Genomic DNA, 16,240 nt, shown 5'->3' on the forward strand with positions numbered 1-16,240 from the left:
ATAAATGTAACTAATTTAGTATTTATTTCATTAATACAACTTATTTACTTGCACAAGTAGATTGGCTCTCAGTCACATTTATAAAAAAAATCATAGTTAAGAACTTTCTTTAATTGAAGGATTCAAGTGGACCTTGTTTGTTTCACACTAGTCATTTACTAGCAACTTGTTCAGGGCATATTATTGATGGGCCTGATTTGTGTTTAACAGCTAATGAACTAATCTTATGCATAACAGATCAAAACCCGACCCATTGACAAGCATAGACCCTATTTCATAAATAGAAAACACACCTGAATCAAGAGTATGCCGTTGAGCTTTCTCTTCGTTACGAACCATGGTGAAATCAAACTGCACACAGACCCTAGCTTGATTGTGTTAACGTTGGAGGCAAAATCTCCCGTGCATATGTGTAATTTAAATTGGAACATTTCAATTTGCATTGCTCGTAGATAGAATTTAGATTGAATAACAAAAATGAACCCTTGAGCATAGACCAACTATCATTCTTAGTCCTCAATCTTCAACTTTTTTGCACTCTCCTTCCATCACTTTTTGTAACAGAAGTGAATTAGTTTGTACTAATTTATGATACAGTAAAAAACCTAGAATGCATGTGAGACAAAGATGAAAAGTGACATTGCATACATGTTCTGTCACAATTTCATTTTACCTTTCTCTCATTCACTCGTTAATTTGTTGTCTATTAGCTTCAGTAGTTAGTTGAAGTTAATCCAAGTGTCCAGCAAAATATACTACTACTACTACTACTAACTACTAACTACTAACTACCACTACCACTACCACTACCACTACCACTACTATTATTATTATTATTACTATAAGCACGTTTGTGTGACGATATTACTTCGCTAAACAATAATAAATACTTCTAAAAGAAGAATCAAGAAGCAAGCATAAAGCAAATAAAGATTCTGTCATTAGTTTGATTATCGCATCGGATCTTAACAAGTCCATATGTCAGTTTGACTAGTAATCATGCTGCCAGATCCTCCATGAAGCGCATTAGTACCTGATATCTAAATGGCTTTCTTGCCTCTATATCTTTAAAAGCATACAGAAACAACAAATCGTGAAAGAAATTCAAATTTCATAGGCACAATAAGATTAAAGAAGGATATTACTTATATCCAACAAAGCACTCTATTTGTCTCTAAAAACATAACAGCAAAAGCACATTTATTTACAAACTACAATGAGCTAACAATGTTCTCATTGGTCAAGTTATTAAGCAGCAGGTGGCCTGAGCTCATGATCATGAGACGTATCACAAGTCGATTGAGGTAAATACTGCCACATTGGAATGTAACCGTATCCTGGAAAAACAGGCATCTTGTGTGCCCCAGCCTGAAATGCAGCCGGATGCGGTGCCATGTATCCAGGTGATGGAATACTATTGGTCATGGCTTTGACCTGCTGCTCAATTTTTGCTTTTTCCGCCTTTAAAACAAGTTTCTCTTCTCGAAGCTCGTTCTTCTCTGCCTATCGTTAGAAATTAATTAAAAAAACATTAAGGAAGTTCGTTGCTGTCAATTAATACTAACCTTTAATGTTTTAATTTCTTCTGATAGTTTCTCGTTCATTTCTTTAAAATCATGTGCTTCAGATTTGAGCTGATTCAGCACTCGGATAGCATCTCCAAGAATAGCTAACTTATCAGTACTGGCAGGTCGACCGGGTTCCAAAGTAGAGCTTAATTCTATGAACCTGTGAAAAAAATTAATAGCATTTCATCAATAAAACATAGCATGAATCATTTTATTATTGCTAAAGCATATACTGAAAAAGACCAGAAAATAATTATTTCTTGCATTTGGGTTGTTAAATTACACGCTGACGGCTGACCAGATTTAAATTCTGATTCTAAAATCTAGAGATAACAAAATGGGTGGTTTGTTAAAAGGTTAAAGCGACCAACTTTTCAGTTTGGGTCGGTTTTGGCCCAAACCCGTAATAATAACCAAACTTTGGGTTAACCAGAAAATGATAACCAATCTGTTATGGTTAATCTGTTTTACATGTTGACTCAGTTTGGTTATGAGTCTGTTAACCGTGAACTAGATTTAGTCAGTATATGTTTGGGCTTGACTAAAAATAGTCCGAAATAACGTGATTCGACCTAAAAGTTTGGGCTTGAAACGTTTTAACCACTTAATAAGTTGCTATCAGACATTTGGGCTTGAAATCTTGAATAATTTGAGTTGCCATTTTAGATTCGTATATATTACATAGTGGGTCAGTTCGGTTAATCGTGGTTTAGCTAAATCTCGACTCAGGTTGGTTTGGTCGGAGATGAAAATATGATCAACCATAACCGACCCGCTAATTTAGGTTTTCAAAAAAAACTCTAAACAGACCCATCGGTTTTTGGTTAGGTTAGGTTATTTCAGTTCAGTTCATTAGTTTATTTGGTTATTGGTTGGCTAATTCGGTATTATGCACACCCCTATAGGTCAGTGAGGTTGGGTTTACCGAAAATACTTCTTTTACAAAACAAAATAGGTGTTTTTAAAACCAATCAGTGTCAAAATAAGATTAGAAAACTATTATTTGACTAATAAACAATGGTTTCAAATAAAATGATTTAGGAGGTTTTGTGCACAGAAATACGTTATGTGTGACTTTCAACTCATTTGGCTCATTTACTTCTAAGTAGTTTCTTTAAAATGGCCGTTTACAATATAACACACATAGACTCATTTATAAATAAATTTTTGTTAGTCTTTTTTAAGCACCTCAAGAAATAAATTAATTGACTAAATATAAATATTCAATCAAGAAAACAGTCACCTTTTATTCAATATTTCCCTTCTTTGCCTCTCGCGGCATGCTTTATTCTCGGCCTTGCTGCATGAATTACCACGTCCCCTATTAAGTAAACAAACAATATGAAACAATTTAACATCAAATAAATTACAATAACAGAGAAAAAGAAGAAACTGGTTTTTATACATGATATAAACAAAACCTCAAAATATGCAATTATGCAGTTGCAAAATAATGTGATAATTTGGAAAAATGATCACATACTAAATTACTAACATAGCAATTATTCGAGCCATTAGTTTAACCATATGATTAAATACCTTTTTCTTGAGCATTCTTTCGCCACACTCTCATTCTCCAGCGGTGCAAGCGAACCATCAACCGGGACCGTAGCACTGCAATAGCACAGCAGCATTTAATCAAACGCTTGGTGTTCATACATATTACCCTAAACCTAACTAAAAAAATCTCAATAATTAAGCATACAATCAATTGTCACCTACAACCAAGATTTTATTATCATATACACATATTAACAAATCGGCAGCTTCATCAAAAACCGAAACACTATTAACACCTAAATTAATCCCCAATTAGGCAATTCACATTTTACACTCACTCGGCAACAATCTGAACCCAGAAATCAAATACCTAAATCTACAAAAAAAAAAAAAAAAAAACGAATCAATTACCTCTGTTCAGCCCAGTAAATATCAGTGGATGCGACGTCGTTAATTAGATCATTGTAATCGATTAGATCCCAATTTGTATGATCAAAAGGATCCATTTGATGTTGAATATGCATGCCCAAATGTTTAAAATGATTTTTGAGCTGATTTTGTCAATAAAGAAAAAGGTTGGAATAAAGATGAAAATGATATTTGGGCGTCACGTTCTACAGAAACATTGGTTTATTATCCAATGGGGGTGTGCCACGTGGAAGATCTTTTTGGTAGTGACGTTTTAAGTGGCTGACGAACAAAATTATATAAAAGTTTTGAAGATAATTTATTTTGGTTTATATGTAGACTAGCTTTTGAACCCGTGTATTACACGAGATTTGTCAAATGATAAAAATAACTAAGTTTTTTTTATTTTAAAAAATTAAACAAAATGAAAGGTAAAAATAAATTAAAAATCAGGTATGATATTTTAATTGTGATTATTAAAATACTTTTCATGATTGAAATTGCGTATAGCTTAACATACCATATAATAAATCTAAAAGATTCATTGATGATGATAAACCGAGTTGCTATAAATGCAAGTGCCTACACAAGCCTTTGAGGCTATATTAGTTTTTATTGAAGTTGTTTTGAAATGAACCAAAAAATGATCCATGCGTATTCGATGATTGCCTCATGTCAAAACAGAGCGAAACATGTGATACAATTGTAGTCGAAATGTGACAAACACAATTTGTAATAGGATTGCATGTCTAAAAGGTGTCTTCACATTAAGCGCAACATGTGATACAAATTTTGTATACAAAAAAGTATTTTCAATTTTGTAAACACCATTTTAAGGTCTCATCTACCTTGTAAATTAATGTATTAGACAAAGTAAACGATTTATGAATTATAAATTTTTCACGTTTCACGACTTATAAAATGTATCTTCTTCATGTTTCACTATGTGTACTACAAATGGTGGATAATATGAACTTAATGTAACTTTTCGTGTAACAATGTTTAAAAGATGATGATCAATGTGCATATAGACAATAATCTATATATAATGTCATCAGATTACATATATGCACACCTAAATATATACTTTACGCTAGACGTGCACAAAATAACCGGTTCCGGAACCGAACCGGTGGAACCGACCCGGAACCGGTTCTAACCCATACCCGGAACCGGTTCCTGACCGGGTATAGGATTTCTCCTCGGAGCCGGTTCCGGAACCGGAACCGACCCGGAACCGGTGGAAAAAACCCGGAGGAACCGGTCAAAAACCCGAAAAAAACCCGGAGGAACCGGTCAAAACCCGACCCGGAACTGGTCAAAACCCGGTCAAATACCCGACTATACCCGAAACCGGTTCCGGAACCGAACCGGGTTTGACTTTTGTTGACCATACCCGGAACCGGTTCCTACCCGGTTCCGGGTTTTTTAAATACCCGATTTGTGCACCTCTACTTTACGCAATGATGAAAAACCACAACCAACCCAATAATTGATTATATTTAGCATCAATTCTTCTTGAATGGTGATTATAAACGTGGCATTTATACACCTTTAAATAGTTAATAAAATCCATCTAACGATGCTATAACCCAACTGATAAAATGGTTTTGACTAATGGATAGTTAGGATGAATGAGATGAGATATTAGGAATTATGATAAAAAAAAATTAGGCTATGAGTGAATGTAGGCTTGACACCTAAACATCAACACTTTGTTTTATTAGTAGAGTAACATAAGATTTGTTTTGTTGAAATTGATTATGTAATAAATGTTCATGAAATAAAAAAACGAAATTTTACAGTTTCCAAAAAACAAAAAATTCGGTTTTATAACTTTTTAGAAAAAAATCTAAGTTACAGGACTTCAAATTTCTTTAGGTATAACTAATTATTTTTTCAATGGTTAAAAGTTTTTTTTAGAATGACTACGTTTATAATTTTAAATTAAAGATACAAAAGTAATAATCACATTAATTGAAAATTTAAATTAAATAGCATAATTAAAAATTTATATATATGAAGTGAGAAGTCTCGCATAATTCAAACTGAATTCATGAGTCTTTATTGTTAAAACATGTGTTGACAATTTAACATCTTTAATAAAAAGTAATATATACATTGAGCAAAATTATGTTTTAGGTTTTATATTATTGTAAATAGTTATTAATGTATGCATTATATCTTAAGATGTAACTCATGGGTCAAACCATTTTCACCAATGACCCATGGATAACATGAATTAATGAGAAGAGAGATTAGAAGATTAATATGGAATTTTAATCTAGGAATGAATATGATTAGGACACATAGACATCATTATTTTTGTTTATTAGTATGGTAAGATTTTTAAGTTTGAACATAAGTTGAATGTTAGCTACCATGTGATCAATTTTGTGTTAGCTAGTTGCCAAGTTGAAATTCATGTTCCCCAAATAAAATGACAAAACCTTTTGATTAACATAGTAAAAATGATTTTAGCGGCAAAGGGATTTGGAGCGAGTGGGAGAATTGAATCATAAAAAGGTTATGATTTAATTTCGATTTTGTATGATACCTAAAAACCAAATACCAGGTCGATTAGAAATCTTAAATATATATAAACGAAAACTTCATAAATTCTCTCAAGTCGTCAGATTGTTTTATTCTTAAATGAATGTTTTTCATGCATTTGACCCAAATTCATGGGAATGGGTCTCACCAAATCCATATAGCCTTTAAACGGGTTATAACATCTCATTATATTAAAAATTAATCTCATCAAATATTTGATATGAAAAATCCTATAAAATAGTGAACTAAGAACTATTATCCATTTAAAAAAAATATTTATGGTTAAGAAACAATTTTATGGTGAAAAAAAAATAAGTGGGTCATGGGTCTCACTAAACTCATATAACTTTTAAACCAGGTATAACATCTCATTTATTTATAAAACTCTTTTATCGTCAAATCATAAGTATATCATTAACTTTCTTACAATAAATAAAACTCATTTATTTGTGAAATCCTATTATCATCAAATCCTAAGTATTATTCTTATAATAAATAAAATTAAAATCCGAAAATATATATAAATATTATAAACGAATAATGTAAAACAACATATGAGGATGCAAATAAATTACAATACATGTTGCCCGCAAAAAAGGAAAATGAAAGAAAAACTATAGAACAAATAATCTTTATCTTAAATATATATAAACGGAATCCTTAAAAGCTTATGTGGTGTGAGATATATATATTTTATTAAAGATGTATCACACTTTGTCGGGTTTTAAAAATGGTTTTCACCTAAACTTAACCACACACACAAAAGACAAGTGTACCCGTCGTGTGGTAATATAGTAATGGCGAGAACCGGGTATCAATCCATGGACACGTAAATTTTAATATCAAACATTTGCAAATATAATAACCGTGAGATATGAGCTTAATTGATTTGTTTTTAAGATTAATTATTAGAAAAACTCGTAACAATAAATTAAAGCAAGTAACACGATAATGGAGGTAAACAAGAATTAAGAAGTTACCACTTTAACTTAGAATCCACTTGACTTCTAATGATGGTAACTTAAATATATGTGAAATTCACTATTTTATTTTAAAAAGAATAGTTTCTAGTTATAGATAATCATTCAAATGATTTTTTAGAAAACTTAGTATGAATTATACAAACTAATCACCTCAAAATCATACTAGAATGTAAGTGAACATTTATGTTGAAATTTAAAGATATAGATTATCATTCAATTACGAAACTCAAATCTAACAACCGGTCGGAAAGATTACATGAACAACACATAATCCACCTATGGTTGATTAAATTAGACTAAGTTCAAGTATTCATTTGATTTATGAATTTTCAACCCAAGTGTAATACTAAAATAGTTGTGTTAACAAATTATTTATAATATTACTTAACAAGAATATCAATTCATAACAAATGTTAAATCTTTTCAAATCTAAACATGAGGATATGTGTTTAACCAATTTTCATGTAGCATACAATAGTTATTTTAACTATTTATAGATTAAAAGTTATAAAGTTGCATGAACAACCTTTATAAATAAATGATAAAATCAAGAGTCTTTCAACATAACAAGATGTACCATTTATAATTGTTGTATATTACTTTCAATTGTTTAAACACAATATTTCATCAAAAGATAACCAAGAACTATTCATTATTTTAACATAAAATTATCATATATTAATTCCAACCATCAAAAGTTGTCAAGTTTCATCATGAGTTAAGGTGATGTAAAGAGTTTTAGCTCATGATAATTATAAAAGATACACCAAAATAGAAGAAATTAGCATTCATGTTTAATATTAAGATAATCTAACCAAGCTAGATAATTATGATGATGCTAATACTTCTTCTTGATGTTGTATGAAGGTTCAAGAGCTTCTTTTTCTTTAATTATATGGATTATGAGAGTGAAAATGGATTTGTTTTTCTCCAAAATTGTGCACCCAAATGAGCAACATGCATGGTATTTATATAGGCTCACTTGTGCACAAGGCATGACCCATACTTAGTAGGGCACGACCCATGTTGGTCCCCATGTAGTACACCACGTGCTCCTTGGTTGTACTCTTTGGCATATTGATAGGCACGGGGCATGTTTGGGTGAGGCATGGCCTGTGCTGGTCCCTCAAGCATTAAATGCGCATGAAACTGATTTGTACTTTCTTGGCAGACATGATTGGCATGGGCATGCATGGGTGAGGCATGACCCTGTGTGTCTTCAAAAAGGGGGACAATGTACTGTGTACTTTTTTTTGTCATCTTCTGAGGAGGCGTGGGGCATGTCTGGCTGAGGAATGGCCCATGCTTAGCTGATGTGTCTTCAGATGGACATGGGGCATGCCTGGCTGAGGCTTGGCCCATGCTTAGCTGACAGACTTTCATTTTTCTTGATTATTTTCTTTGTTTTTCATCATGTTTGGTTTTCTAAGCTCATTTTTTCTATAAAAACAAATAAAGACTTATTAGAACCGATTCTCAATAATATTATCACGAAAATAACATGAATCGGGTATAAAATGATGCAATAAAGATGTATAAATAATTATACATCAAAAGCTCTATGGTTGTTTTCTTACATTCTCTCAAGCCACCAGATTGTTTTATTTGTAAATGAAGGTTTCTCTTGCATTTGACCCGAATTCACGGGTATGGGTCTCACTAAACCTAGATAACTTTAAGCGCGTTATAACATCTCATTATATTAAAAATAATTTCACCTTGATATGAAAATCTTATAAAATAGAGATATATTGAAAATTAATATCCAATTTTTTTTTAAAAAATATATTATTTATATTAAGTAACAATTTTATAGTAAAAAAAAATAAGCGGGTCATGGGTCTTACCAAGCACATAGCTTTTAAACGGGTTATAACATCTCATTTATATGTGAAACTCTTTCATCATTAAACTCTAAGTATATTATTAACTTTCTTACAATAAAACAAAATTAAAATTCAAAAAATATAAATATTAGACACGAAAAAGAAACACAACCCTCATAATACGGGAGATAAAAACTAGTAATATATAAAGGATGTATCTCGTTTTAGTAATTATAAAATATTAATGATTAGTTTTTATGTAAAAACTGATAAAGACAAATCAAAACTTAAAATACTTTGTGAATAACAAACTCATATGTGAACCCAACTATTGGGGCCACACCAAGCGTTGTACATATAGGTTATATCTTAAACTTAACTGCTTGGTTAGTCCTTGTGGTTTACAGTTTTTGCATGCTTGCTCCTCAAGGTTTAATAATTACATAGTTGATCCCGATAGTTGGAAAAATATTCATAAATGAGTCCAATAGTTGCATTTTCATAACATGGATGCTCCGTAGCGTTTAACGTCGTTAATTATTTTATTAAGTTCGAATGAAAGTACCAAACTACCATCGATATATAAAATATGCTAAATTGTTAACAAAATCAGGTGGGTCCAATTTAAAACAAAATAAATATAAAAGGCAATTAATAAAACAATTTTGGACCTACACATCACATCTTTATCTTCAACCTCCAACCCTCGCCACCACCACCACCACCATTGTCACCACAGCTTCTACCTGCACCACTCTGACCGCCATCTTCCAGTTTCATCAAAACCTGTCACCTTATCAACTGAACCCTAAGTCCCCAATCTCTTCATGTTCATGAGTTTCGTTGCTAAACTTGATGTTCGATTACATCGACTTTCCAGACGCAACTGAAGAGCCTACGTGGGAATTGGGCTCTTTGAGCTGGGTCACAACCCATTAAGTGAAGAACAAGATACCTAGCCCAAGAAAAGAGGCCCAAGGACAAATGGTATAATAAGATGAAAGACCAAGTCAAAGGGGTCAGAAGTTACTGTGCACCTGACTTGGGGGAGATCCCAAGGCACGCATGCTCCAGGAGGTGAGACAATATCCAAGGGAGGCCAGCTACAGCCCCAGGGGTAAGAGAAGAAAGGGAATACTGGAAAGGAAAGGTAAGATGAGCTTGGACTAAGTCTATTATACTTGTCATGAATAACAAGAATAAAAGACTTGGGGACTTGAAGAGAATACATCTGGCCAGGCCCAAACAGGGAGACCAAAAAGTCTAGCCCAGTCCAGCCCAACAATACCCTGGGCACTCTAGACAAAACCTAGGGTCAAGGGCTGACCTGTCCTTGTCAACCTGAGTGCTATAGAGCTGAAGGGGACATAATCTTGAAGGGAAAAGAAGGTCCAACAGATAATAACCAGCTCCGTGTTGAAGTCAAAGGACCAGCGGATAATAGAGGGATCCTAAAATAGCAACGGTCTATAGGGAGATTCTCCCTGGACCCTATATATATTGTATACATTCTTTTTTAATGCCAAGTTCAAGAGAAATGAAATAATATACTCACTTTTCATGGGCATCAAGAGTCGCCTCACACACTAACACTCGAACACTCATAATTAAACAATCATTTCAATTAGGGTTTCTACATTCTTATCTTCTTACTGGCTTGATCATCATTCTCACTAAAACCCATCATCGAACTCTCACAATAATCATATCCGGTTCAACTAGGGTTTCAACAGCGTAGAATCCAGTGACTTAGGTTCATTTCCAGCCATTGTCAATGTTATATCAGTTTTGTCAGTGATGAGCTCCGGCGATGGTAGGTCAAGGGTGTTCCGACATGTCTTCCCAACGGCTTCGTCACCGACAGTGACGGACTTATGAGCATGGAGGCGCTCATATTGTTGCTCCATACCAACTTCTGTACATCCAAAAGACTTGATTAAATGTTGTTTCTAGGTTAATTTTGTTTTTGTAATTGTTAGTGTTTGACTAACTGAATCTTGATTGACGAAGATCTAAGCATTACTCTAGTTAAAAAGTTATAGAGTAAAAATAATTACTGTAGTATTAATATAATTACACTAACTGTTTGTACACTTTTCACGATAAAAGTTATTTGTTATTAATCCAAACACTAAGTTGATGTCTACACATTTCAAATTAGATTTTGATTTGAATTTGCATAACCACAAACTTTGGAGAATTAGTCTTAAAACTTTTTTTATATAGTTAAGAAACAAATAGAAAAATATTATCTCCATCCATATGATACATAGTTTATTATAAATATTTTATGACTAATAAGATTAGAGATAACAAAACGTTAAGTCAAATAGTCGTTGAACAGATTCATGTAAAATAGATAAGACCACTGGGATGATAGGATTCATCGAGTTATATTATCAAAACGACTACTCTTAAATTTCTCAAATGATCTAAGCTTTTTCATCAAAGCCCTTTGGTCCAATGGTGCCAATGTGTTAAAAAAATGTCTCTCTTCAAGTGGTGAATGTTTAAGTCTTGTGGTGGACAAATATGTGTGCAAATAACTTTGATTATCTGATTATCACAGCCAACATATAAACAAACTCTGTCACATGACGATGCATTGTCTTTACTTACTCAACATTCTTGCAAATAACTTTGATTCACACCCAATGTTATTTCCATATGGTGAAGGCATCATGAACAAATGTGATGGCTTGCCTTTGGCTTTAAGAGTACTTGGAAGGTTATTGAGGACAAAGACCGAATAAAAAGAATGGAAGGAGTTGCTGAATAATGAGACTTGGAGGTTATGAAAAAGAGATGATAACACTTATTTGCATATTCCTCCTTGTTCCCCAAGGACGACGATTTTATTTTACTCTTAATGGCAGAATGTTTTTTTTAACCAATCATATTCAAATAAGTCAGTGGAACACTTAGGTCTCGAGTATTTTGAAGAGTGGTTATCAATGTCATTTTTCCAACATGAATGTGATGGCAAATCTTTGTTTGTGATGCATGACTTGCTAAATGACCTAGCCACATCTGTTGCTGGAGAATTCTTTATAAGTTTAGATTTTAGAAGAAGAAATGGTGAAGGATGTTACAAAGGAAGCTTCAGAAAAAGTACCATCATATGTCATATGTTCATGTGGAATGTGGAATGTGGAATATGTAGCTTACTCCAAGTTCAAGGCATTCAAAAATGTTAAAAGTTTGATAACATCCTTAGCGGTACATGTTGGCTGAAAGATAGTGAAGGAGAGTTCTAATTATCTTATAAGGTTCATGTTAACTTATTTCCCAAACTACAATTATTAAGGGTTCCATCTTTGAGTGATTATATGATAAACGAGTTGCCAAAGACCATTAGCCATTTGAAGCACTTGCGGTAACTTAACTTATCTTGATTCTTAATCACACATTTACCAGAAAATGTGATCAACCTCTATAATTTAAAGCAATATTGTAAAAGTCGGATTCCAAGGACTTGGAATCGGCGTTTCCATGGTCCTCGGATATCAACCTTGTCTTCTTTTCCCAATTCGGCCACCATTACTCGTCAAGGTCCAACTCGGTCAAAAGTCAGAGTACTCGGGATTACTCGGCCTCCAAGGTCAGCTCACCCACCATTTTTTTTTGTTAGTAAAAAATTAAAAATAACAACAAAACATGAATTTTTGAATTATGCTTTTTTTATATGAATTATGTTTCTTTTGACGTGAATTGCTTGTTTTAACATATACATATATATAGTATCCAATAATTATTTTATGTTATATTTATCATGTCCGAGTAAAAGCCGAGTACTCCGATTACTCTCTACAAGGAGCCAGTCGCCTAGGGACCGCCTAGCGAGTTTTACAACACTGGTTTAAAGACATTAATCCTTTTGGGTGTAAAGCAATTTTCCCAACAACTTATCAAAGCTTAAAAACTAGCGACCTCTATACATTAAGGACACTCTGCTTTTGAATAAGATGCCCTTAGGGATTGGTGAGTTGACAAGCTTACAAAACTCTATCTAAGATCATTGTCGGAAAAGATAATGGCCTTGTAAAGACCGATCTTAAAGACAAGGCTAGCCCTATGGTAGGGAGAGCTGGGCGGTCGGCCAAGACACGTAATTTTTGCGGGGACAAAATTTATATATGCATATATTTACAATTTTTTTTATAAATAGATATGGATCTTAATCATCTTAAATATATTTGGCCCAAAACATTTTTTTAATCATAATTAATTTAAACTATTGGGCTCAAACTAAATTTAAAATCTAAACAAATATAACGTTAATCGTCGTTTATAAAATAGCTTATATATTTCATTACTCGTTAGGGCCTATGAACCTTATTATTTCAGCTCGGTCGAGGTATTTAAGTTCTCATAGACGACACTGTTTAAAGACCTTATCATCATGGGAAGACTCACATAAAGGGATTGAAAAAAAATGGAACTAGCAACACATTCATGTAAGGCAAACTTATGGCAAAGACGTATAACAAGTTAGGGCTAGAATGGATTGTGTGAGTGAGTGAGTGACGCGCTTGATGATTCTCGAAAGGAATCTCTTGAAAATGAAGTCCCCAATGTGCTGAATCCTCATAATGACAATTTGATTAGGGGTGCAAACGAACCGAGCTGCTCGCGAGCTACTCGAGATCGATTCGTTAAAAAGCTCGAACGAGCCGAGCTTAATCAAGCCCGAGACCGAGCCCGAGCTCGAGCTTAAAAGTAAGCTCGTTTAATAAACGAGCCCGAGCTTCACTTATCGAGCTCGAGAGCCTAAACAAGCCTGCCATTTATATAATTTTTTAAAATATATATTTATTTAATAATTATTAATATATATATATCATGTTATAAAAATAAATAATAATAACTAAATAATATATATTATTTTATACAAAAAATTATAATAGAAAAAATATATAAAAATAATTATATTATTTAAAAAATAACTTATAATGGTAAACGAGCCGAGCCCGAGCCGAGCTCGAGTTTGAAAAATCTACTCACGAGCCGAGCTCGAGCTTTGGAAATTTGGCTCGAAACGAGCCGAGCTCGAGCTCTATGTAAGTTAAACGAGCCGAGATCGAGGCTGGTCGAGCTCGGGCTCGGCTCGTTTGCACCCTTAAATTTGATGAAGCTTGGAATAGTGTCAAATGAGGGAAAAGTTTTTCTAGGGATCCGTCCTTTGTTCATGTCATTAGCGTGTTGATATGTGGCTATAAAAGTTGTGCGTCTTTACCACCACTTTGGCAATTACCGTCACTTAAAAAATTATTTATTGAAGGCATGAATGAGATAAAAGTTGTGGGTTCGGATTGAACTGCGAGTATGGTCAATCGATACTGGGGTTGTGTCGTTTCCATGTCTTCAAAAGCTTGTTATTAGAAATTTTCCAGCCGTAGTGTCAATTGAAGAACTACCCTTCATTAAATGATCTAGAAATAGGAGAATGTAATAGATGTGTGTTGAGAAGGTTGGTACAAGCGACTTCATGAGTCAATAAGCTGAAAATAGAATCCATTTCAGGGCTTAATGAAGTGGTGTGGAATGTGTTGGCTCAATTGTTGTTTGCCCAAAGAATGAGGTCCAATTCAAGAATTAAAAGGGGTTATTAATGGGTTTCTTAATGACCAAGTTAGGGCTATTAGGTTTCTTGTTAGCTAAGTTATAGTTAACATTATAAATAGGGGCAAACGAGTTAGAGATTGTCAAGAAGAAGAGTCAAACTGAGTTAAGGTTTAAGAGATTGCAATCAGTTTTTTGAATTATATTTTCTAATTGATATAAATGAGAGTTAGTCGTTTACTTCGTGTTAGTTTATCGATCGAAGCTTGATTTGGTATAGGGCCAAGTTCAAGAAATCAATAATAGAGATTTACGTTGGCGGAGAACGATAGCTTGAGGAGGAGTTATCAATCGACGCATATCAGAACCAAGTTGGGTTTCTAAATCAGAGTTTCTTTTCACAAGCAAGTCAGTCAGACCTGTTACAACGGGTTGTTGTTGTCTCGCGGAAATAATCGGAAGAACCAACGACAAGTTTACGAATCGACAGCAGGTGAGTCGAACTAGCTACCAACAATGACAAATGGTAATGGTAAGATCCAGTAGTGACAACAGTCTATAAAACAAGAGGGTTTTGTTCTTTGGGTTTTTGGAAATCGGAGTTTCCTGTTTACATGGTTCTTGCCTTCTTGGTTTTGTGATTATAAGAAATTGAAAAAGGTGTTTTTCTTCATAAAATCTTCTAAACCTTACATTTGCAAGAATTTGAATACACCACCTTATATCAGGGCCGAATCTTAAGGAGGACATGTTGGTCGATGGATCCCTGCCCAACACCCCGGTAGGCTTGAATTTTTTTTAATATATATATATATATGAGAAGGTTAACTACAAATGAAATTAACGTGCTAAACGTGATAATCAAGTAGAGTAATTATCACAGAGTAATTACATAATTATTCTATGATAATTACTCTACTTGTATATATAATTACTCTAATTGATTCTCACGTTTAGCACGTTAATTTTATTTATAGTTGATCCAAACCATATATATATATATATATTGATATACATCTATTTATACATCTCGAATCCCTTGTAAAGTTGTGTTTCTTTAATGTTTTGAGTTCGGTTTGATTCATGTTTCATTTATCTTTCTTTAATTTAAGTTTTGAGTCAAGTATGTTACATTTATCATGTTTTAAATCGTTTGGTGTCTTGCATGTTAAACTTAATTCTTTCTATCATTTCATGCGAAGCTTATGTTCGTTTTATTCGTCAACGGTTACATGATTGCTTCACTAATGTTTTATTATGTTTTCATATATATGGTGGCTTGGAGGAACAAGGGAAGCAAGTTCTAAAAGACTCTCAATGATACTTGGAGTTCAAGAAAAGATTAATCAAGATTTAGCAACAAATAATCAAGAAAAAAACAACAAAAAAACGAAAATTCCCTTTTTGAGGGCCGCCGCACGCGAAGGAAGGGGCTGCACGGCGCCTAGGGCTCCCTGGTCAGCCGTCTTTGCAAGTCCAAGCCCGTTACTCGCTTATCTAAACATCTCTTGCAAACCTAGCCGAATGTAAGCTTATTTGCAGCCGATTTTAAGAGCTTTTCCAAGGGTTTGAAGGTGATTTGAAGCTAGGAACTAAGGAGGATCAAGAGAGCTTTCATCCGGGTGTTAAAGGATCAATCGCAAAGGGTATTATCGCTCTAACTTTCGTTTCTTGTTCATTATTTTTGATGTCTTGCCTCTTTGTTTTTAAGACTTGTTTAGTATTGTTTTTAATAATGATGCTAGGCTAGACTTCATGTCTACCTAGGTTTAATAAACATATTTGAGACTTGATTCTTGCTTTGGACTTATGCTTTGATTATGATTTCGTTTTATTAATA

At 33.5% G+C, this 16,240-nt stretch overlaps 1 protein-coding gene across 1 annotated transcript; it reads right to left on the reverse strand.

Moving 5' to 3' along the window:
• Nucleotides 1-1,064: 1,064 nt before the first annotated feature.
• LOC143614287 (transcription factor bHLH104-like) lies at nt 1,065-3,722 on the reverse strand. The gene is made up of 5 exons (XM_077087775.1): nt 3,480-3,722; nt 3,108-3,182; nt 2,812-2,889; nt 1,566-1,728; nt 1,065-1,503 (listed from the first exon to the last, which is right to left on the reverse strand). Exons 1-5 carry the CDS (start codon nt 3,590-3,592, stop codon nt 1,249-1,251), a joined length of 684 nt encoding a protein of 227 aa, XP_076943890.1. The 5' UTR covers nt 3,593-3,722; the 3' UTR covers nt 1,065-1,248.
• Nucleotides 3,723-16,240: the final 12,518 nt, after the last annotated feature.

This window comes from Bidens hawaiensis, unplaced genomic scaffold (genome assembly GCF_021521415.1).
Source record: "Bidens hawaiensis isolate Kalapana, Puna unplaced genomic scaffold, B.hawaiensis_p1.1 tig00002273_1, whole genome shotgun sequence".
Taxonomy (NCBI): domain Eukaryota; kingdom Viridiplantae; phylum Streptophyta; class Magnoliopsida; order Asterales; family Asteraceae; genus Bidens; species Bidens hawaiensis.

Bases quoted from the DNA above. Each gene is read 5' to 3' on its own strand.
- LOC143614287 (XM_077087775.1), bottom strand. From the start codon at position 3,592: ATGCATATTCAACATCAAATGGATCCTTTTGATCATACAAATTGGGAT. The intron at 2,890-3,107 runs GTATTTAATCAT...TTTACTTAATAG, and splicing joins AAAGAATGCTCAAGAAAAAG to GGGACGTGGTAATTCATGCA. The intron at 1,729-2,811 runs GTGACTGTTTTC...TTTTTTTCACAG, and splicing joins AGGGAAATATTGAATAAAAG to GTTCATAGAATTAAGCTCTA.